We start from the raw sequence: 24,316 nt of genomic DNA, 5'->3' as shown, positions 1-24,316 counted from the left end.
TAGAACCCACATCAAATCCCGACAGCTGTACCTTCAAAACATATCCAGAATTTGATCACTACCTCATCACCTTCACTCCTACAGCTCTGGTTCCCATCATTGTCTTTTGCCTAGATTATTGCCATAGCCTCCTAATTGGTCTCCATACCTTAATAATTTGTTCCCCTTAAGTATATTTCCTTAGTAGCCAGAGTGGTCTTTCTATAGTAATAGAGTCAGATTGTCACTCTTCCATCTAAATTCTCCAATGACCCTACGTGAACTGCAAACTACCCCCCCACCCCCCAACCAGTTCACTGTGCACCAGCCACACTACCTCCCAAAATACTAAGTGGGCGCTCACCTTAGGACCTTTGCATTGGCTCTTCCCTCTGCCCAGCAGCTCTTTCCCCAATAACAAATCATTGATTTCTTTGAACTGAGGAAATGCAGAAAAATAAGCACTTTATATTTGCCAAGTTACGTGTATTTTATTTGATTCTCACCATTATCAGGAGAGTTCCCACTTTTTCCCTGCCAGTTTAAAAGAATGCTCCAAATCAACCCTTAATACTTAAGACACGGAATCAGTACCAAAGTGTACCTGCATGTTTGTTTTAATGTACTCCTCCGCCATAAGTAAGCAATACTTCCCAATAAAAGAGCAAGATGCCTTCTGGGCCATGGGACAACATCGTTTTAACATCATTTAAAAGAGAAAACTTCAGAGCCTTCGTTACTAGGGAGCTTCTTATTTAAAAACGGTTTCCTCCCCTACACAAGTGAAACCGGCTTTAATACAGAAAACAAAGGAAAACACAAGAAAGGGTGAAAAATCTTTTAATATATGGAGTATTTTCTTACATTTTTTCCACGATTTTTTTTAACATAACCATGTTCCTTTACTATAAACATAAATATAAATAGTTCTTTAGTATTTTCATAAAAGTACCATGTTGATCTAGCCATTTTCTTAGCTTTTGTCATTATGGTTCTTTGAAAATTTTCTTTGTAACTGCTGCGATTAACTTGGAGATGGCAGATGTATATATTTTAAGTATTACTGCCTCAGTTTTATTCTCCCAAATCAAAGGTTCTGAACATTTTCTCGGAGTACTGATACCTTTTCATTGCTTATCAAAACTGTTACTGAAACCTACGTCCCCTTCATCAATTCACAGAAATACGCAATCACAGACATCTTTAGATCTATGTCCCAGCCGCGTTCATTTTACAAACTCAAAAGCGAAGCCTAGAGATCTGAATCGAGAACCCAGCTCTCCGGACTTCCAGTCGATTTCTCCCCGGGATTCACTCCGACAGGCTATTCAGCAGCTGGGCCGACCCTTCAGGACTCGCCGACCCACGAGCCGAGCTTCTGCCCCTCTGCCCACTGGACTCTACAATAGTCTCGCGCCCCCGTCCAACTCCCGTGGGACGCCAAGGAACTTGAGATCCGAGAAGCGTAGAAATCACCTGGACCCCACCAGTAGCCAAGGACTAGGATGCGCGTCTGTCTGCGCAGCCGGGGCCACAAGGTCACAGGAAACCGGAAACGACGAAGTTCGCGGGCGCCCCCGCGTCCCGCCGCCAGCTCCACCTCCCCGCCTCGGCACGCGAGCCTTCAGCCCAGACACATCGAGCGAAGATGCCGCGCTGAGGGGCTTCTCAGGCCCTGCAAAGCCCAAGAGCCGGCCGTAGGTGTCCGTGGCGAATGCCAGACTGACTCCTTCACCATCCCAACAAATCCCGAGGGGGCGTGGGACAGGCGGCTACGCCGTGCTCCGCTGGCCAGGCCCAACGAGTCGAACGCAGAACTAGCGAGCAGGCGGAGGCCGGCGCGGGGTGATTGCTCAGCAGGCCCGGCCTGGCTCTGGGTCCCGGGCCTCGCAGCCGAGGACTCTGCGCCTGCGCCCGCCCGGCCGCTGTCCGCTCTCCAGGCGCGGCCGCGGTCCCGGCTGCAGCGCGCCGCCGGGTGTCCGGGCGATCCATGGGCAGCGGCGAGGGTCACGATGACAGATTACGGCGAGGAGCAGCGCAACGAGCTGGAGGCTCTGGAGTCCATCTACCCCGACTCTTTCACAGGTGACTTCCGCGGCGGCGGGCCCGCAGCCACCCAGGGGTGGAGTGGGACCGGCTGGAGCCGCCGCGGCCCTCGGCAGCCCGGGCTGGGATGGAGACGAGGGCAGCGAGGCCGCGTGGCCACCTCGCCCTCCACTGTCTGCTCAGGTTCTTCTCCCAAATGTTCAGGCTTACCCGTAGCTCCGCGGCGGTTTCCCCTTCTCCGCTGTTCCCTGACATCTAAAGGTCCGGGCGAGGTGGCGAGGTCCCGGGAGAGTGTCAGGCCTGGAATTCGGTCGGAGGCACTTTGGTTTCTGTGTCACTTACAGCGACCCAGGGTTTAGTGAAATACACGAAACCAGATACTCCAAGTCGTAGCAGTCTTTCCAGGGTCTCAAAGGTGTCAGTTTTCAGATTTTCACCTTTATTCAGATAGAAGCTGTTTTTCGTACGATGATGTTTTCAAGTTTGTGGGATTCAGAGTGCTGACCGAGAATCAGTTTTGAGAGGAGCATTGTCCCCGAAGTTTGTCGGTTTTTCCCCCTTTTTTTTTGTTTTTTTAATATTCTGGCATTCTGCAGAATGCCCAATGAACGAGGTGGCCCAAATTTCAGTTCCCTTGTGGATTCACAGGTTCTTAAACTAAAAGGGATATTAGACCTCATCCATTTGGCTTCCTCTTGCTCCAAGCAAGGTAGTGGAGGCGCAGGAAAGGTAAGTGGCTTGCTCTGGGTGGGCCAGCAAATTAGTGGCCCGACTTCGAGTTAGGTCTGGAACTCTCTCCTGTTCCTTTTACCTTCCAGACATGTAGGACTTGGGATCTAGCTCCAGCTGGCATGAGGGGGAGCAGAAGATTACTTGGTAGGTTGGGCTAATATAAAATATTTTTGAGAAGTTCGTTAGGTACATTTTAAAAGAAGAGAATTCTTCTGTATTAAATCGTGTTTCAGATGAGTCTGAAAATCCTGCAAGATAACTGTATCAATATGGCTTCTTTCACATACTCAGTTTTTGAGATGTGATCAAATAGAGCCAATATGAGTGAATAGAAGTTAGATCTGTGGGGTTTCATTCCCCATGCCTTCCTTTGAGTGTCGTCCATCATTGATTGTTAGAATTCAGAGTGTAAGGTATGTTATTTTAACTTGCAAACTTCAATCTCTCCCTTTCATTGTTCAGCTTAGTTTTCTTAGCTCCACCTTTTCATCACTGCTTTCAATGGTAGCAAATTTTGTTCTGCTTTGCCAACAGGCAGATGTCTCTCAGCTATCCCTGTATAGCTCCAGTCCTGTTCATGTTCTCTCTCACCAGCAGTACAGCTGCGCTGTGAGGATGTTAAGGGGATGAGTGAAGAGGGGTTTGAGAGTGTCATTAACTGGGTGAGTGTGTATGGAGTCTGGCTCCCTTCTCTATCCTTGTTCATATGTCATTGTCTAAATAAAATAGAATATAGGGTCATTTTTGGGTTATATTCTTAATCGTGATGTTTGGTCATTTCTGGTACGTTGGAAATGTAACAGGCATGAACACTGTGTAGGCAGAGTTAAGAAAGCATAAGATGTGTTATTCTTTTCATTTCTTTGGACATAAGGTATCCCTCATTAAGTACTGTGCATGTAAGCATTTACAAAAGTGATACATTTTTAACACTCAAACAACTGTGTGGATCTTTCAAATTGTACTAGACTCTGAGATAGTTCAGTATGTGAGATTCTTGTCAGATGCAAAAGGGCTTGAGGATTCTGAGCCAGGGTAATAAAGATAATTTATGAATCTTGGACGAATTCCAGTATTCTGTAGTATCAGCTGAGCCCATCTGTCTCTAATTCGTATCAGCATTCCTACAAGCTTTACAGTAAGTAAATTAAAATGAGATGTCTTGATTTATAGTTCTGCCAGAACTTTGCCTTACTCATGATCATGTTCTTTATGAAACCTCTCAGGGAAAAGGCAGAGGACTTTGGAGTAAAAGGTTTCCATGTTTGATCTTTTGAAATCGTGAGGCTTTGCAGGGTTTACTGTTTTACAGCCTTCTTTTGTGTTGATGATTTCATACTTCATATTTTTGTACCAGGTTTAAGAAAGAGAGCTTACTTGTGTCACTTTGTGGAGGAACACTAGTGGGTAGTTTTCTAACTTGATTTTGAATCACATTTAATATTAGATTTCGTAAATACTCAATGCTGTTGATGAAGGAAGGAGATATACTTTTTTTTTTTTAATAGATGGCTGAGTGCTCGACAGAGAAGCCTTTGTTAATCACGACCCCCTTGTGGGTGCCGAAGAGGCACAATCCAGCCAGCCCATAGTCCTAGCCACATAGACTTCGCCTAACCTCGGAATTGATTGCTTGACTATTTGCAGAGAGCTTTTGGTCCACTCTTGGATTTGTTGTGAATTATAACAATCATAATACAGTTTCTTCTTTTTTGCCTATTCTGTAGCTTGATTGCACATTGATCCAATACTCGTAAAAACTAGTCTTCCAAAATATAAATGGCTCTCCTGATACCACATTCTCCTTCAGTAGTGCTTCACTTGACGAGGTCCTGCTAAGGTAGTAGAATTTGGTTGTATTTCTGTATCTAAGTCTCTGGTAATGGGCAGTTTTCTTGGAACAAATTGGTTGGCTTCAGGCTAACCAAAAGTTAAGTTCCCTTAATTCTGTTTGGTCTTACACAGAGGTGCACATAATCCTGTATTTGCTTGTGTCATTACCTCTAAGTAGCAGCCATGAGCGTGTAACAGTTATAATTGCATCTAAGAGATGGGGCAGAGGTCATCTTGAGAAAGGAGTTTTTCTAAGACAGACACTCCCTAAGACCCAAAGGGACTGATTTTAATGTGGGCTGTCTGGTTCTTTGTGAAAACCTTGATGTCATTTGTCTCCCTTTAGTGTACCTTTCTGCTACTATCTCCATTATCTCTGTTCTTAACAAAATCCTTAATTCTGTCCAGTTTACCATCACCAGCCCATACCGTCACCTAACCCTTCTCCTGCCCCTCCACTGGTTCCTTCCTCTATGCCGGACAATCTGACTCTTTTTCTCAAAAGTATTCTGATCCACTGACAATGCTAGAAATCTGGTGTCTTTCGTGACGGCTTATCTTTCCTCTACTTACCCCAACTCACAGTAAGGCATTGGAATGGGACTATTCCTTCATCAGAACTCAGGCATTATTCATCTTTGCATGTCCATTTAAGTAACTTTTCCATTCCTAGTTTAGTCATCTCCAAGCCTTGGAATGTTATCTCCCTTTCCATGGTTTTTTGGGGGGTGGGGAGATTAGGTTCAGCTGTGACAGAAAACTCCGAATAACAGTGATTTTAAAAAGGTAAAAGTTTATTACTCTTGCACATAAAAGATAGTTGTGTAGCTCTAGTCCAAGAATTCTTCAGGGACCCAGGCTTTTTCTTAGTTCCCTGTCATCCCTAAGAGGTAGTCTCACCTTCATGGTCAAGATGGCAGCATGGAGCCGGTGGCGTAGCAGTTAAGTTTGCGCGCTCTGCTTCGCGGCTCGCGGGGTTTGCGGGTTCGGATCCTGGGCACGGACCTACTCACCGCTCATGTGGGCAGTGTCCCACGTAGAGCAACTAGAAGGATATGCAACTATGACATACAACTATCTACTGGGGCTTTGGGGAGAAAAAAGGAAAAAAAGGAGGAAGATCAGCAACAGATGTTAGCTCAGGGCCAATCTTCCTCAAAAAATAAATAAATAAATAAGATTAAAAAAAAGGCAGCGTGCCTTTTCCAAGCAGTAGGACAGGTAAACGAATGAAGGAAAAAAAGAAGTGCAAGATAGCTGTTTCTTAAGGAAATTTCCTGAAAACTCTCAAAGGACTTATTTGCTTCCATCTCATCAGCTGGAACTGGGTGAGACCTAATTAGAGGGGAGGCTGCGAAATGTAGTGTTTATTCTGTGTGGTCAATATGCTCAGTGAAAACTGGTATAACTGGAAGAAGGGGAGAGTGGACATTGGGGGATATTAGCAGTGTTCTCTGGTATCCTTTTTTTTGTTATACCTGGTTCATAGTTTTTTCTCTGTAATGGCAGCTTGGTTTAGTGGATATTAGTTCTGTGACCTTGGACAAATCATATCAGCTCTCTAAGCCTCAGTTTCCCTATCTGTTTAATGAGGAATAATCTAAGTGTAAATACTTTATAACTGTTAAACAAATATAAGATACTCTTTACTAGAAATCTACCATCTTAGTTGCTGATTCTTCTAATAATATGGCTTCATAATTCTTTCTTTATCAACAAACAGTTTTGATTTCCATTTCCTTCAACTGTATGGGGGCGTAGCTACACCTTTGGAATGCCGTCTTGAAAATTTTGGCCTCTGAAATTCTTCATTCTGTCTCTAAACTTGTAGCCCTGCAGTGTTTTCATTGCCATGCTTTTTCTGAACATGGCTTTCGTGATTTCTCATGGATTGATAGTTCATCAACTTCTTTCTTGTCCATCTTGCCTCCCTACTCTCTCTGGCTCTCTAGGCAGTTCAGTGATGTTCTTGCTAGCCATCCCCATGTCTTCATTTACCAACTGGTTTCCTCATTTACCAAATATTTACTGTATGCGTTGTTAGAAGCTCAGTCTATGGGGAAAAAACACCAGATAAGTAATTTACAACACAGTGTGATGCTTCTTTCATGGAGCTTTGTATAGGATGCAGCGAGAGCATAGGAGGAGGGGAGGGTCTGAGTTGTTCTGGAGAACTGAGGGGTGATGAGGAGTTAACAAATGAATGAAACCAGAGGAAGGGGCACAGCATGTGCAGAAGCATGACTCTGAGAGAGCAAAATGTGTTCAAAGGACAAGCGGCTAGATATTGCTAGAAAATAAAGTGAGAGTTATGGAAAATGAGACCTGGCAAGTAAGCAGAGACCAGATCACAAAGGGCCGTGTTGGAGATTTAGATATGATCTTGTAGGCCAACGGTTCAGCACCCATTTCCCCCCCACGTAGCTACGCAGAGGAGGACCCTGCACATTGTAGACACTGGCATGTCAGACATGGATCTCCGTAGTTGGGTGGCCTCACAAATAAAGTAGGCTTCTCTTGAGTTTGTTTTTACTTTTCATGGCTGCTGCTTTTCTTTTAATCTCTGGCACTTTTTCCTTCTCTTACTTTTGTTGCCCAAATTTAGGATTCCTTACAAAGCTGGTGTTGGCCCTTATTTCTCTCTCTGCTTTCTGTGTGGTGACCTCATTTAGTCTAATGGCTTCAGCTGTCACCTCTCTGTGGATGATCCCAAATTCCATTCAAGCACCTCTCTTTAGCTCCACTTGCCCATTTTTGATTGCTTGCTCAACACCTCCAACTGACAGTGCTCTGTGTCCTTCAAATGTATCATATCTGATTTTTTTTTTTTTTGTATTTCTTGTTTTTGTTAGTGGCACCACCATCCTCTGCCTGCAAATTCAAAGTGTCGTCCATCACCATCTTAGATTCCTCCCCGTTCCCTGCTATTCCCATAGCTGCCAACCTAAATCAGAACCTCATTAACTTTGCCAGGACGATTTCAACAGCTAATTTCATCCTGCCTCTAGTCTTGTTTGTCTCCTTCAATTTTATGCACTCTTGCTAGATTTATCTTCCTATATTTAGAAATAAAATTCTGACCATATTACTGCTGCTAAAGAAACTATACTGTCCACAACTGAACTTTTAACTATATTTTCAACTAGTTTTCTTCACCCACTCATACGTCCACCAAATGGAATAATTTCTTATTCCCTATATATTCCTTAAGCTTTCCCACCATTATACCCTTGCTGCCGTGTTCCTCTCACCTACATTCCTTCTCTCCATCTCTCCTTACCAATACACCTTAATTCACAGTCTACCTCAAATGACTTGCCTGGAATTTTTCTGCTGGAAAACATTTTTTCTTTTTGAAGGAAACTATTGGGTTTATTCAGTTCCACCAGTTCCTAGCTGTATAGCCTTGGGAAAATTATTTAAAAGCTCTTTTATTTCAGTTTCCACATCTATAAAATTGGGATGGTACTATATTTAATTGATTCTAAGACATATTTATATGTTTTAACATGTCTGAAATATGAATTTGTCTTACAATCAATTACATATCATAGTGTAATTGGCAACTTCTTTTTTCTTTCTTAGTGGCACATAAAGTAGGGTGCATCTCATACTTGATGGCATCTTGAATTGGGTGAAATATGGTAATAGAATAACATGGTCTTGGTGTGAAAATTAAAGGATCTTCATGTAAATGCATAGCACAGCACAGGTGCAAAGTAATGCTCAATAAATGTGAGCTGTTGTTATTAGGTATAGATGACCCCTAACTTACAGCCCCGTGGAGTCCTAGAAAATAGTAATAAGTTGGAATATCATTAAGTTGAACCCTTATTTCTATAGTTGCAGTGTTTACATTTCATGACATGTAAATGCTAAAGTTGTCATGAAAAGAAATAGGAATGAAATACATCAAATGTATTTTATACACATTTGTTAAAAAAAAGATAGGACCAATCGTATTATAAAAGCTTTATTATAATTACCTTTCAGGGACTTTTTCAGCATGGGCTGGGCTGCCTGAGGCCTGTTAAAATATGAGTCCAGTGGGGGCTGGCCCAGTGGCAAAGCGGTTAAGTGTGCGTGCTCCGCTTTGGCAGCCCCAGGGTTCGCAGGTTCAGATCCAGGGCACGCACTGACGCACCACTTGTCAAGCCATGCAGTGGTGGTGTCCCATATAAAGTAGAGGAAGATGGGCACAGATGTTAGCCCAGGGCCAATCTTCCTCAGCCAAAAAGAGGAGTATTGGCATCGGATGTTAGCGCAGGGCTAATCTTCCTCAAAGAAAAAAAGAATGAGTCCAACGAATCTTTTATCCTCCTGACAAACCCCTTCCTAGTAATCATAGATGTTCATCATTGCTTCAAGTGCTTTCAAACTTCAATTGAAATGAAGGCATACATCTTGAAAATTTTATTGATAATGAATATTTAATAAAGGCCTCAGAAGTTCTTGAGTAGGGAAAGCTGAGTAGTTCCCATGGTGACTTCTTCAGACATCCCCTTGCTGTTTCATTTCAGAAAGAGGCTGATGAGCTGCTACCAACCTGACAGGAGCCAGTGCTTCCCCGCCCTGAGGGAGGAAGGCTTTTCTCACAGGCTTGGCAGCAGTTAGGGGTGGCTCAGGTTTTTTGTGTTTACTCTTGTAATGGTTCTGAATACAAGTTTTCTTTGTTTTCATTTTTCTCCTTTCATTCCATTAGTTTAGCTCTTTCATTGAGCCAAAATTTATTGAGTTTCTAGATACTGCCAGGCCCTGATCTAGGAGCTCTCATAGAGTTTTACAGTCTTCTTGTGGGAGAATAGAGTAAACAGACACATAGTATCAGGTAGACATCAGGCTGTAAAAGGCTATATAACGCTGTCTTATTTATATAAATGTTGATTTACATGTCTTGCTTAACAAATTGTAAGCAGTTTGATGTTTGGATTCATGACTAATTTTATAATTCCATGAAAGATGGTAGAGGCTCAATAATTTATGAAAGAATAAAGCTTGGTTCTAGAGATGATGTGGGAGAAAGAGATAGCTAGAAGACACAAACTCTTAACAAGTTAATATTTACTGTTTGTCATGGACATTCTGAGTTATGCTTCAGGATATATAAGTATAAAAATTAGTGATAAGATTGACTATCAGTGGATAGTTTCTGATGAGAAACATCAAACTTTTCTTCTTTTTTTTGGTGAGCAAGATTAGCCCTGAACTAACATCCGATGCCAATCCTCCTCTTTTTTTGCTGAGGAAGATTGGTGCTGGGCTAACGTCCATGCCCATCTTCCTCTACTTTATATGGGACGCCGCCACAGCATGTGTTGATGAGTGGTGCGTTGGTCTGTGCCCGGGATCTGAACCTGCGAACCCTGGGCCACCGAATTGGAGCTCGCGAACTTAACCACTACGCCACCAGGCTGGCCCCACGTTTTTTTTTTTTGCCGCCCCATTTGGGAACTTTTTAGAATGTACTTTTCCATGTATAGGTGGATTAAAAGGTAAATTATTTAATTATTTTAATTGATTTGATAAAACTCCAAGAGGGTATCTACAATAGGTATTTCTTTCCACATTAAAGACATTAGAATTAAATAGAAAACTGATGGGCATTTTATCATTTGAATCTTCTATTCATTCCGTATTTGTGGAAATGGAAATACAGGCTAGGGATCAGTTTCTGGGACTGAATAGTGATATTTTGCTAATAAGGAAAAGCATCTGCCTTTGGAAGCATCTTAATAACATAAGCTCTGTGTATATTTTCTTGCAGTATTATCAGAAAATCCACCCAGCTTCACCATTACTGTGACATCTGAGGCTGGAGAAAATGATGAAAGTAAGTCTGATCAGAAGTGCTTGTGGTTTTTCTAAGCCTCTCTCTCACGAATTTTACTCACTGTGCTGGGCATTGCAGGTGTGGAGGTGCTAAGGTGCTGTTAAGAGTCTAGTATAAATATTGTGTGTTTCTAGTCAGTATTTACTATGTGAACATGACTTCTGGTTAGAGGAAGTCAGTGAGATATATTCTGACACAATAATCTTAGTTTTTAAAAGTGAAACAGAATCATTAACAATACAGCAGATGGAGAAAAGGTAGGAGATTTTTGTCCAAAACAAGACTTTGCATGCACACATATTTCAGTGATTATGTGGTATTCCATTGAATGACTGTATTTTTCCATGACTGTTTTTTCTCTTTGGATGTTTAGATTGTTTGCTGGACATTTGCTATTATAAATTGGGCTGGGTAAACACCTATCTGCATGTTTTTCTCTCTCTCTTTAGGATGGATATTCTATTGTTATTTAAATACGTACATACATAAAACCAGATAAAAAACACTATTATATAATTATAGAACTAAGACAAACATACAAATTGAAATAAAGTAGCTACAAAACTAATAAATTAAAATTAAATAAATTAATTTAAATTTAGCAGATTTTGGAGGCAGAGTGTCTAAAGTTCATTTCCACCTTTAGTCCAGTCAGTTAATTTTCTAATTATATTAAAAAGTTATATAAGTTGGTGTTAACTCCAAGGGTTTCTTTTTTCCTGTTGAGCTAGTCAACTTAAATACTGCCATGAGCATTCAGTAATACCAATTTTAGTGGTATCACTTGATAACTCTAAATCTGTCTTGTACAATTGAAAATGAGTTTAGCATTGAGTTATTACTTAAATCTGAATTAAAAGGATGTTGGATACAGTTATTTACATGTATATTTATAGACATATAGATATTTATGTATATAAAATCTTAAATACAACATGAGCATTCTTTTACATTTTGTTTAAAATTTAAATATATGCATAGAAAGATACCTTAAGTACTTTATGTTTTTAAAAATACTTTTAAGATACTTTAAATATATCAAAATGGTAAGTGATCTGTTCCTGATGATGGGATTATTATTGATTTTATTTTTCCCTTAATGTATTCCTAGTTTCTGTAATGAATGTCTTACATTCATACTTACATCATATAGTAGAATCAGTAAATTAAAGAAAAACTTCTTGTTCTAGCTATAAAACTAGAAACATGTTAATTTTAAAAAAAGAAAGAAAAATGCCAAAAGACACTATGTATTTCTTACTGACCTATCAATCTTTCTTATATCCATTCACTCATAAAATTCTTTATTGACATCATACACAAAAATTTAGACAAAAATATCAAACCAGCATATTTTCAGGTGTTTTTTTTTTCCCTCCTTTGAAAATCAATCAAAATCAGGAGGTTTTAATAATTAAAATGTGAGTTACAATAAAGGTAAAATCTAGACAAAAGATCGTTATGACTAATAAGTTTTAACAGAAAATGTTTGGCACTGCTGCTTAGTTGCAAATTGCCTGGTGGAATTGAGAATTCACCCAGTGGGGCTGCAGGGAGATCCCTTGCACTGATGTGCCTGTAAGAAGCTCACTCCATACAAGTGTCAGATCAGAGACTTGGGATAGGCCAAAAGAGTGAGTGAGAAAGTATAGATGAATCAGGTTAAAAGTTTCTCAGCAACCTCTCCAACTGTCCGATTCAAATCCATGTCATCTGGCAACCCCTTAGCAGTGCCCTGCAGGCACTGTGCAGATAGAAATATAGACTCCAGGGCTACAGCCAGATCCTCTGAACTGGATCTGGCTCTGGTAGAGCCCTGAAAATGAGCAGAAGCTAGTTCTTTTTCTATGTGTTATATTCAGTGCCTTTTGTTTATCTTAAGGAAGGTTTTAAAAAGAGTGGCTTTTATCCATCCTCTGTCTCAGACATGCAATATGGTAAAATACTAATAAGTTGTTAATGTTTTTCATGTGTTAGAAGTGATTTTAGGTATTCCTGTCATTTGTTTTCACTTATTTTTGTGGTCTGTGTTGTTTATGTTAATAAGTATCTGTCTGGCCTCATAGTAACTTTGTTTTTCTCTGCGGGAAAATCTGTTGTGCTACTTTTCGTTGACACATTGTAAATTAATTACTGATTCAACAAAGATGTTGAATCTCTATACTTTACATTTTAAGGTATTCATATCAAACTTTTGTCTTGTGTCTTTAGCTGTCCAGACTACCCTTAAGTTTACATACAGTGAAAAATACCCAGATGAAGCTCCCCTTTATGAAATATTCTCCCAGGAAAATCTAGAAGATAATGATGTCTCAGACATTTTAAAATTATTAGCATTACAGGTAAGGAAATAACATGTTATGTTTTGTAATGGCATTATTTTATTGTCCTTAAATATTACACATTAATTTCAAGAGTCAGAAAATGCTATTAAATATGTATAAACAGTACATTGAACAAGCAGAATTCATTACATATATATATGTATATTCACAAAGCATCTTTTTGTTTTGCACTATATCTTTAAAATTTGAATAAGTGAAGTCCCTATACCTTTGTTTGAAACTCAGTCAGCCCTGTGATTTTAGGTGATAAAAGTCCGATAGGTACTTTAAATTACAAACAGTTTTGATTTAGTTCTCAGAATCTCCAGTCCTATGTGCAGTTAAAAATTCCAACTTAAAAAAAAATTAAAACTCCCAACTCCTCTGACCTGTGCAGTTGCCTATAACCTAGGAAGAGGACTGGTGATTTTTTTTGTGTGTGTGTGTGAGGAAGATCAGCCCTGAGCTAACATCTGTAGCCAATGCTCTTCTTTTTTTTTTTTTGCTGAGGAAAAGTGGCCCTGGGCTAACATCCGTGCCCATCTTCCTCCACTTTATATGGGACACCACTACAGCATGGCTTGACAAGCAGTGCATCGGGGTGCACCCGGGATCTGAACCCTGGGCCACCGCAGTGAAGTGCGCTCATTTAACCACTATGCCACGGGGCTGGCCCCTGGTGATTTTTTTTTTTAATCCTTTCTCTCTTTTTCCCTAAGCTTACAAACAGCACAATGCTTTATGATCCCTGCAAGAGGAGAGATTGTGTGGAAGAAAAAATGGCTATTGGAAAATTCTTACTTGCCTAGTTCTGTGGTGGGATGGGCTACCCACAGTCTCTTGCTTGGGCAGAAAGGTTTCCTGGGTTCTTCAGAGTAGGGAGTATGGAAAGCAAGTAAAATCTTTACTCCGCCATCTTAAAATCAGAAGTCCTAGTTTTGTTTGTTTTAAGAAAAATTGACAGAAAACATGTCTCCAACATAAATGTGACTTGTATATTTCAAGGATTATTGGTCCTCTGAATGCTGATATTTTAAAAGGATCTGGAGCTGTTAGGGAATGAAGAGTGAAAGAAGATATATCACACATGAATTTATGCTGTTCCTGGGCCCTGTTCACTCTGTTACCCAGTATGAAATTCTATTAATTCTAATATCATTTGACTTAACATGCTTCATTTTAAAACATTGCAGAGAACTTGGGACAGTATGCTATATTTAGTTAGTCATATATTAATGTAAATTATTTGATCTGAGTGATTTTTTTCTGTGTGTTTTATATTTTATTTATACTCAAACTCCTTCCTTTCAAAAAGGAAGTTTTGGGTTTTTTTTCCTGATACTTACCTGAGATCAGATGTGTTGAGGGAATATTTGTACTTTTTCTCCAAAAATAGTATTAATTTTCAATTATCAAAATAATAAGTTCATATTACAAAAAACTCAAAAAATATAGAAAATCATGAAGAAGAAAATAAAGATTAGTCTTAATCTCACCAATGAGGTATAACTGTTTATTAACATTTTGGTGTGATATAGTTCCAGACTTCTTTTTTTGACACTATTATAGTCCCCCTCTCCCACCACAAGTTATATCGTTCTATACATAATGTTTTATAACATCCTTTTTTTCACATAATAATGTATGTGGACATCTTTCTATTTTAGTAAACATATATATGAATCATTGTTTTTGATAACTGCATAGAATTTCACTGTATGTATAATTATACATATATCCTTTTTGAAACAACTTATAATTATTTCTCATTTTGCCTGATTTAATGTGCAATTCTTTGAACATTCTTATATATCACTATTTGTAAATCCTTAGAGCAGAGTCTCCATTGAATCTCTAGCACCTGGCACATAGTAGACTCTCAAAATATTTTTTGAATAGACGAAAAGAATGAATTAATGATGAGTATATGAATCCAGCATTTTCTAGAAGTAGGATTGCTAGATTAAAGGGTATATGTACGGGGCCGGCCCCATGACTTAGCGGTTACGTGCGCGCGCTCTGCTACTGGCGGCCCGGGTTCGGACCCCGGGCGCACACCATGCACCGCTTATTTGGCCATGCTGAGGCGGCGTCCCACATACAGCAACTAGAAGGATGTGCAACTATGACATACAACTATCTACTGGGGCTGTGGGGAGAAAAAGGAAAAAAAAAGGAGGAAGATTGGCAATAGATGTTAGCTCAGGGCCGGTCTTCCTCAGCAAGAAGAGGAGGTTTGGCATGGATGTTAGCTCAGGGCTGATCTTTCTCACACACACACACAAAAAAGTGTATATGTATTTAAGAATTTCGTACACACTGCCCAATTGACCTTCAAAATGGTTGTGCCAAGTGATGATCTCACGACAGCCATTGAGGTGTCTGCCCACATTTGCTAACACTAGATATTTTCATTTAGAAAGAAAAAAATGATGACAAGATGAAAATAGTATACAATTATAATTTGTAATTCTTCAATTACTAGTGATGTGGAAATCTTTTCATATGACTTCTAGTTGTCTAGTTTCCATATGAATGATTTTTTTTCTTTTCTGTTGGAATACTTAACCTTTTAAAAAGAGATCCTGCTGGGATTTGTTTTTGGAATGTCTCAAGCATTAAGTAACCAAGATAGACACCATCCCCTCTTTCATAGATTTTATACTCTGGTGAGGAATATGAACTAGCAAACTGAAAATCATTATTCTGTATGAAAAATGCTGTGATGGGTGAAGTACAGGATTATATAAGTGGACATAGAGTTGAGGCATTGGAGATGCTTCCAAGAGGAAGCTGAGACCTAAAGGAAGACTACTAGGCAATAAAGGGAGTAGAAGAGTTTCATAGTAGAGGAACCAGCTTGTTAAGGGGCATGGAAGTAAGAGAGAGAGAAAAGATCATTATTTCCTTCCGCAACATGCAGTGATACTAATACTTGAGCTTAGAACTTGAGGTTGGTGGTAATACGTGATGGAACTAAAGAAGTTAATTCCCAAAAGATGTTATAAACTGTTTAAAAATACAGTCTTGCTCCTGATTGGTTTGGGAAGCTATTGAGGGATTTTAAACAAGAGACTGACTAGATCAGTTTGTGCGTATATTGAGTGGTCAGAGAAATTGATGTCAGGCCTGACAAGACCAGAGGTTTTAAGAAGACTAGTTAGGAGTTTCTTATAATATTCCAGGCTGAAGATGATGGTGTCCTAGGTTCGGGTAATAACAAAGTTGATAGAGAACAATAGACTGATTTAAATGATGTATAAGAATAGATTAAAGGCAGTGATAGAGCTTATGATGGGATGCGAATGTTCAGGCTGGGTGGATGGTGGTATCGTTCTCTGAGATGGAGAACTTAGAAATAGGTTTTGTGGAGAAGATGATGGTTTCAGTGTTGAGATGCCTGTGGTACATCTGAGTCACTAGCCAGTGGACAGTTTTGTTGTGGGTTTAGCAGTCAGGAGAGAGGTTTGTTTACAGTCAGATTTAGGATGGTTAGCATGGAGACACCACAGAAAAGCCCCGTTATCTTACACCATACACAAAAATTAACTCAAAATGGGTTAAAGACTTGAATGTAAGACCTGAAACTATGAAATTTCTAGAAGAAAACATAGGAATTATGCTATTCGACACCAGTCTTAGCAACATATTTTCAAGTACCATGTCTGACTGGGCAAGAGAAATAATAGAAAAAATAAACAAATGAGACTACATCAAACTAAAAAGCTTCTGCACAGCAAAGGAAACCATCAACAAAACAAAAAGACAGCCTAACAATTGGGAGAAGATATTTGCAAACCATGTATCTGATAAGGGGTTAATATCCGAAATATATAAAGAACTCATACACCTCAACAACAAAAAAACTAACCACCCAATTAAAAAATGGGCAAAAGACCTGAATCAGACATTTCTCCAAAGAAGATATACAGATGGCCAACAGACACATGAAAAGATGTTCACCATCATTAACTATCAGGGAAATGCAAATCAAAACTACAATGAGATATCACCTCGTGCCTGTCAGAATGGCTATAATTAACAACACAGGAAACAACATGTGTTGGAGAGGATGTGGAGAAAAGGGAACTCGAATACACTGCTGGTGAGAGTGCAAACTGGTGTAGCCTCTATGGAAAACAGTATGGAGATTCCTCAAAAAATTAAGGATAGAACTACCATACGATCCAACTATTCCACTGCTTGGTGTTTATCCAAAGAACATAAAATACCAATACATAAAGATACAAGCACCCCTGTGTTCATTGCAGCATTATTCACAATAGCCAAGATTTGGAAGCAACCTAAGTGCCCATCAAGGGACAAATGGATAAAGAAGATGTGGTATATATACACAGTGGAATACTACTCATCCATAAGAAATGATGAAATCCAGCCATTTGTGACAACACGGATGGACCTTGAGGGTATTATGCTAAGCAAAATAAGTCAGAGGGAGAAGGTCAAATACCGTATGATCTCATAAGTAGAAGATAAAAACAACAACAAACAAACACATAGAGACAGAGATTGGATTGCTGGTTATCAGAGGGGAAGGGGGGAGGGAGGAGGGTGAAAGGGATAATTTGGCACATGTGTGTGGTGATGGGTTGTAATTAGTATTTGGGTGGTGAACATGATGTAATCTATGCAGAAATAGAAGTATAATGATGTACACCTGAAATTTATACAATGTTCTAAACCAATGTTAACGCAATAAAAAAAAAAAAAGGTTTACAGAAGCTAGCTTGAAGCCTTGTGTTCATGGAGGGCCCAGGAGATGATACCCACTCAATGCTGCTTAGGCCGGCCCTGTCAAAGGAATGCTTGGAGATGTCTTCTGCTTCTAGGAATGAAATTCTGGCTTGTATATTTTGTGTTTTTTTTTTTTTTTTGTCTGCTTCCTTGGAAACCTATCTTGTTTCTGTGGATAAACAAGATACCTTGTTTTATTTTATTCCGCTTTCAAATGACCAACTTCCAAATAGCTGTTGAAATTATATCCCTTTCATGAGTTGGAGATGCTTTTATATTTGATTTTAAACCATTTCAAATTGAAAGGAAAAAAAGGTAGATAAAGGTAAATCACTTCGGCCTCAAAATTCAGTTCATTTTCACAGCTACAAATACCCAAAAAGGACTAAAATAATGAAAACATGCTGGAGAACTGATGTTCCTATTGCTAGCTACTGTAGGAAAAGGTTATCTGAGTTCCACCTACATTTATGATTGTTAAACAGAATTTACTGAAATATCAGTTTAAGGTTAGATATAGCAAATTACATGAATTTTTCAATTGAAGATATTGTTATTTATATTTATGTTCAGTTCCTAAATGATCATTTATCCAAATGTCTGAACTTATAATGTAACTGAATTAGTAATCATATTGTAAATGTATGGAGTTTAGTGATTATGCCAAAACACTTTTTCATTGGTTAGCTTTAATTTTTCTGAGAAGTGTGTTTCTCACTACAGCTTTTTTTTTTTTTGTTACACAGGCAGAAGAAAACCTTGGTATGGTGATGATCTTTACTTTAGTGACAGCTGTGCAAGAAAAATTAAATGAAATAGTAGATCAAATAAAAACCAGAAGGGAAGAAGAAAAGAAACAGAAAGAAAAAGAAGCAGAAGAAGCCGAAAAGGTATATTTAGGATCCATGTTTTCTTACATTATTCTTTAAATCTGGTTTTTTTGGTTGTTTGGCTTTTTTGTGTTTTATTTTTGTTTTTGGAAATTTCAGTAATTTTTTTGGAAATCACAAAAATATACAAAAGTAAATTTTAGCAAATCTTTACTAAGTAAAATTTGGAAATCTGTTATTTAGTTGGTGACATAGCACGAGTAATGATTAATAATTAGTTAGTAAAGCTCATGCAGATAAAATCAAGAAATATACATTATTTCACTTATGGTATAGATTTTAGAATTATAAAGCTCTCACCAGAGTGACTTAAAGACTCACTAAATGTAAAGAAAACCTCAAATTCTGAAATGGACTACAAAAGGTAAGCTATGATGTTAGTGTTGTAAATTGATGTGTATTCAAAACACATTACTACTGACAGCAACATCTTTCTTCTTAACAGTGAATAGCAGTGGGGATACATTGCATGTTATCTTTGTTTTTTTGTAATACAAATAAAAAATAGACTTTTCCAGAATAAATTTCCAAGACCAATGAGAGTAGCGAGTGCAGGAGGAAATCGGATTAAATATTTCAAAACTTGAAATGTTAATTTTTCTATGTTTTTCTTATAAGTGCCTGTATTCATTCGTCTAGAAGATTATTAGGCTTTATTTTTTAAACTATGTCTCATTTGTCTGGTGATATGTCTTTTTTATTTTCTAAGCAATTATTTCATGGCACTCCTGTTACAATTGAGAATTTCTTAAGTTGGAAGGCCAAGTTTGATGCAGAACTCTTGGAAATTAAAAAGAAACGAATGAAAGAAGAAGAACAAGCAGGAAAAAATAAATTAAGTGGTATGACTCCCTCCCCATTCCTGTTCCCTCCAAACCCTCCTGTGTTACTTCTTACATAGCAAGAGGATCATTTGGACAGACTTCTCTAAGAAAATAATATACTTAGGCATCTAGGACAAAAAGAGAAAACATTCTCTCTACGTGATGATATTTCTTCGTACAAATTATAATTATTTTTTATTGCTTATCTTTGATCTAAATATTGCAATAGATAGATTCCAAGATACAGCTGTCATGATTTTCAGGATCACAAGCCTTAGAAGTTGTAGGGTCAAACCCCTTTGTTTTTCTAGGACTCTAAGGCAGACTAGGTTTTTGCTTGTTTCTTTTTAATGCAGATACATTTCATGTGCCTCTTAGCTACTTACTGAGTTCCTAAATTTATTGAACTTCACAGAAAAACAGGTTTTCAGACTTGTTTTCTTGGATTATTATGCTTTTTAAGAGGGTTGTAGGACTCTACAGATCCTTTTTAAGAGGATAGAGGACTACTGTGTCATTTGAAATAAACATATTTATTTCTTTCAGGGAAACAGCTATTTGAAACAGATCATAATCTTGACACATCTGATATCCAATTCTTGGAGGATGGTAAGATAATATTAGAATTCCACATGTACATGATGTGCTGTTTTTAATATTAAACCATGAAAATCAGAGTGATAATGTAAAATTTTCCTCCCAAGGCTATAAAGAAATAACATTTTGAAGAATAAATTGTAATGTTTGATTAATTTATACATTAAACTATAGTATTTTTTAAAGTTTTCTGATAACTTAACATTAAAGATAACAATATAAATGATTATGGTCATATTAGCCTCTAACAACTAGTAAAATGGGCCACTGTGACTCAGGTGACCTGTTTTCCTCAAATTTCTAGTATCATAAATCTATGGAAACTGTATTCCATGGTCTGTTATGGAGCTTTATAAAAATCTCAAATCTGGAACTCCTAGCATAACCTCCAACCAGAAATCTTACATTTCATAGTACTGTTGCTGTCTTTGGAGCATGAAGTCCCTTATGCTTTTCTTCTCCTTTTTATCCTGACTCTTACCCATTTTCAGTCTTCTCTCCATCCATTATCTATCCATCCACAAATATTTATTGAACCTCTACAATAAGCTGAGCACTGTCCTGGCCACGGAGGATACAGCAGAGAACAGTATAGACAAATTCTCTGCCCTCATGGAGCATATGGCCAAGGGTGTTTCTTAAACTGGGCTCCATCCTATCATATCTCCGATAGCACCGTAGAGTCCTGCACTTCGTGAGCCTTCTCTCATGCCCGTCTTGCTGGTTGGGGATCCTCTAACATCTGGCCTTTCAACATTGTTCCTTGACTGTTTGCTGGAAAATGTTAAGAATCAGTGTTGCTGTGGCCCATTGCTAAATCATGCTTCTTAACCTTACTGACACTCAGCCCTTACTGACACTCAGCATTTTTTATATATATATATATATATATATATAATGTACATATTTATAAATATATATTTTATATTTATATATATATAAATAACATATTACATTCTTACTCCAAGATTTTTATAGTCTCAAAAAAAATCCAAAAAACAAAAAACAACAAGGATGTCCTTAGCCTCATCTATCCTCCTCTCACTTTAGGAACTCATTTGACCTCCTATTTTGTTGAGAAATTCTAGATCCCAAAAGCTTTTGTCTTATTCTCTCTTGCACTTTAAGAATTTTATGTCTTCACTCATTCTTGACTCCTTTCCCTATCTAATGGATCAAATATCTCCTCATATCCAATAACTTACCAAAAGCTGTCTGGTGATTCTGCCTCTGAAATGTCTTATCAGCTCTTTCCTCCTGATTTGCAAGTTTTGTTGTTTTTCACCTGGACTTTTGTGGTAGTTTCTTAAATTATCTCTGTGCTTCAGTCTCTTCCTCCTTCTGGTGTCCTTAACTACTCTGTAGTCATTGCCTCTGAGATGGTATTTTTAAAACTCATATTTAATCATGACATTTTTCTCCTTAAAATCCTTTGACGGTTCCCTACTGCCTAGAGGAAAAGGTTGACCCACACAATCCTTCAGTCTGTGTTATCTCCAGATATTTTTCCTCAAGAATCTTGTGTTTCACTTAGAAGTACTCAAGGTCTTATCTTTTCTCTCTGCCTTTTGCATATACTTCTACCTAGAATTACTTCATCCTGAACCTTTTTCTTGGTGGATTCAAATTTATCATGAAGATATTTCCAATGTCCTCTGCTCTGTGAAGCCTTCACTACCTCTCCCAGTCCGTTATTCTTTGGTTAAAGTTAGCAAATTATTTTTTATTACTGAACTGCTCAAAGGCTTGAAGCAAGACTCATTCTCATTGAGTGGAATGTCAGTGGGCTAGAGTCTGAGAAGGAAGATGAACAATTTTTGGTGATTTAAGAGTACTGTAATATTGTACCTTCATATACTTCAGACAAAATGAAGACTGAAGATGTTTAATACAAAGGCTAGGTATTGCTTCCTGTAGGGCTTAGATATTTGGAATCTTGGAAAGGCATGCCATTGGTTACAAGGGGAACTGGATGAGGGTGAAGATCAAGTTAAATCTATTAATTAAATAAGTTTAGTTGAGCTTTAATGATGTACATATCTGCCACTATTGGAAGAGTATGGTCAGTGTTAATCAGCTTTGTATAACCAGGACATCATCATTGTCTTCAACTTATGGAATGCCACATCATAAATAATTCATTCTAGGAAGGCTTTTTTTTAATAACTGGATTTTTTAGACTATGAACTGGAAGCATGAAGTTGCTTTTAAAATGTGTATGTCTCTGCTGACCAATACAGATCACTGTTGGTATGATTTGCAGTAGTAGTTTAGGATTTCGTCACTTGAGCCTCACATGCACATTTAGAAGTTTCTGTTTGGTATTGCCAATGAATTGTTTGTTTTATTCCTGAGTGTAAGACTGAATGTGAAAACTTTTGTCTTTTGCAGCTGGAAATAATGTGGAGGTAGATGAGTCTTTGTTCCAGGAAATGGATGACTTGGAGCTGGAGGATGATGAGGATGATCCAGACTACAATCCTGCTGACCCAGAGAGTGACTTGACTGACTAATGGACTGTCCCTGTCTGCAGAGAGGCTTGACTGCCACAGCATCTGTGGCTATACTGAGAGGGTGTTGATTTTCCTTTCTTTTTTTCTAAGAAAAAATAATTTTCAGGAGAATATTCTTCTGATAGCTTTCATCATTGAACTAAATAAACTGACTTTAAAATTTCGAATATAAAATGTTCAATTCCTCTTATTAGTGAGAAGAAGGTTACATATTTAAAAACATTTAGTGTTGGACAGAGATCCTGCCTATAACACTAAGACTTGAAGATAGGCTGCTGCTGTGCACAGGTGTGGGTTTATATAAAAGGAATTGGAATAACTCAGAATTTGTATGCTGGAGACAGTGGTGCCTTTTGAATTCCAAGTATTGTCATTCTTATGAAATACTGGAAGACTGAGGTGAATAGAACATTAAGCATTCCGAAGTCTAACCTTTGGGCATGATAAATTCAAGTCTTAATAAAACGAGAAGCCCATAATAGTCAGGAATGAAATGGACTTTAGTCCTATAGTAGTATTTAAATCAGAATCATCTGTGGAGTTGTTAATAGGTGTGTACTTTAGGCCCTTCTCACTTTAGGCTAATAAACACTGAGCCTCAATCTGAATTTTTAAAGTAGTGAAATCTCGTGCAGTGACACATGTGATTCTGATGCACACTCCTGATTAAGAACCACTCTCCTACAGTTATGAAGACTATATATTGTGATGTTCCCCTAATTTTCTAACTAACCAGTTTGAAGGGGTCTGAATTCTTGGGGTTGTACACTGTGTACAAGAAAACCACTCATCCACGTCCATGCACATATGAGACCTCCTTCATACTAATTGGGAATGATTGACTTGGGGACTCTATGTAGGAGAGCCAGGCTTTATGCAAGTTACTGCAGTTTTGGAGGATTGAATTTTAACTCTGATAGGAAATCACTTGTGCTATCGCAAATGGTTGCCTTCATATATGTACCACATACCCACAAACAGCAATATCAATCTCATGTTTATTTTTGGAGTCAGACTGATTAAAATCAAATTATTTAAAACAACACTATTATTGAGGAGTTTGATACTTTTCACCAGCCTTGATTCCAGACCAATAAAAGGGAATAGCAGCACTGTTCAGCATTTTTATGCAGAGAGAAGTCTAAAAGTTTGTGTTACGTGAGGTTTTGCTTTTCCAGGGAAGAGGTCCTTTTTGAAATTGATCAGCTGATACATAAGAACCCAAAACAGTGGTTCAGTTAAAGTTAAGAATAGCAATGGTGAGGAGCAATGTCAGCATCCTGGTGGAGTGAGTTGTTCCCTTTGTCTCTCCCCTCTAAGTTACAACCAGTAGGACATCCATAGACCAACAGGACTAACATAGGACTTTCTGCACAGCACATCAGAATGCCTGAAATCCATACATCTATACATCTGACGGTGAGTGGAATGGACCTCCTGGAGGTGGTGGAACTAGGGGAGCAGTGACAGCAGCTTCAGAGACCAGAGGTTCCAGGAACTGTGAGTGCACCTGAGACCAGAGGCCCCAGGAACTGAGGTTACACCCATGAATGGAGGCCCCAGGAATCCAGGCAGCCCACGCTCCCAGAGGCACCGGAAATCATTGCAGGGCCTGTGACCAGATGCTCTAGGAACTGCGATGATACCTGTGACCCTTCCTCTCCCCCAGTGGCAGTGCCTTTGACCCTGGCCCTCCCAGTAGCAGGGGCTGCATCCAACATCCCAATATCCCTGGCAGTGGCAGTGGTGCCCATGACCTGAGGTTCCAGGAATCGCACTGGCGCTGGACACCCGAAGCTGTAGGAACCACAGCGGCACTTGCAACTCAGCCCCTCTCCCTCCTCCAGCAGTGGCAGGTGGCACTGTGACCAGAGGCTTCAGGAATGCAGTGCTGCCTGTGACCCAGCCTTGGCAGCAGTGCACGTGACACCAGCTCTACCAGCAGCAGAGGCTGCCTATAAGACCCTAGACCCTGGCAGCAGTGGCAGTGCCT

The 24,316-nt window shown here is 38.9% G+C and overlaps 1 protein-coding gene across 2 annotated transcripts; it reads left to right on the top strand.

Annotated features, from left to right (window-relative positions):
* Positions 1-1,366: 1,366 nt before the first annotated feature.
* RWDD1 (RWD domain containing 1) lies at positions 1,367-22,497 on the top strand. Of its 2 annotated transcripts, XM_058566404.1 has the most exons (7): positions 1,889-2,064; positions 10,355-10,420; positions 12,632-12,762; positions 18,246-18,389; positions 19,099-19,231; positions 19,760-19,822; positions 22,202-22,497. In XM_058566404.1, the coding sequence occupies exons 1-7, from the start codon at positions 1,992-1,994 to the stop codon at positions 22,321-22,323; spliced, it is 732 nt and encodes a 243-aa protein (XP_058422387.1). In that variant the 5' UTR covers positions 1,889-1,991; the 3' UTR covers positions 22,324-22,497. The 2 variants fall into 2 exon arrangements, 1 of the variants encoding a protein (XP_058422387.1); XR_009223531.1 differs by lacking the exons at positions 12,632-12,762; positions 18,246-18,389; positions 19,099-19,231; positions 19,760-19,822; positions 22,202-22,497 and adding an exon at positions 3,292-3,419 and having other exon boundaries at positions 1,367-2,064.
* The last annotated feature ends 1,819 nt before the right edge of the window (positions 22,498-24,316 follow it).

The sequence above is a fragment of the Diceros bicornis genome, chromosome 23 (genome assembly GCF_020826845.1).
Source record: "Diceros bicornis minor isolate mBicDic1 chromosome 23, mDicBic1.mat.cur, whole genome shotgun sequence".
Taxonomy (NCBI): Eukaryota; Metazoa; Chordata; class Mammalia; order Perissodactyla; family Rhinocerotidae; genus Diceros; species Diceros bicornis.
This window is presented reverse-complemented; position numbering and strand designations above follow the sequence as displayed.

Coding starts and splice junctions, on each gene's coding strand:
- RWDD1 (XM_058566404.1), top strand. CDS start 1,992: ATGACAGATTACGGCGAGGAGCAGCGCAACGAGCTGGAGGCTCTGGAG. Junction 18,390..19,098: donor AAGCAGAAGAAGCCGAAAAG/GTATATTTAGGA, acceptor TTATTTTCTAAG/CAATTATTTCATGGCACTCC. Junction 19,232..19,759: donor AGGAAAAAATAAATTAAGTG/GTATGACTCCCT, acceptor TATTTCTTTCAG/GGAAACAGCTATTTGAAACA.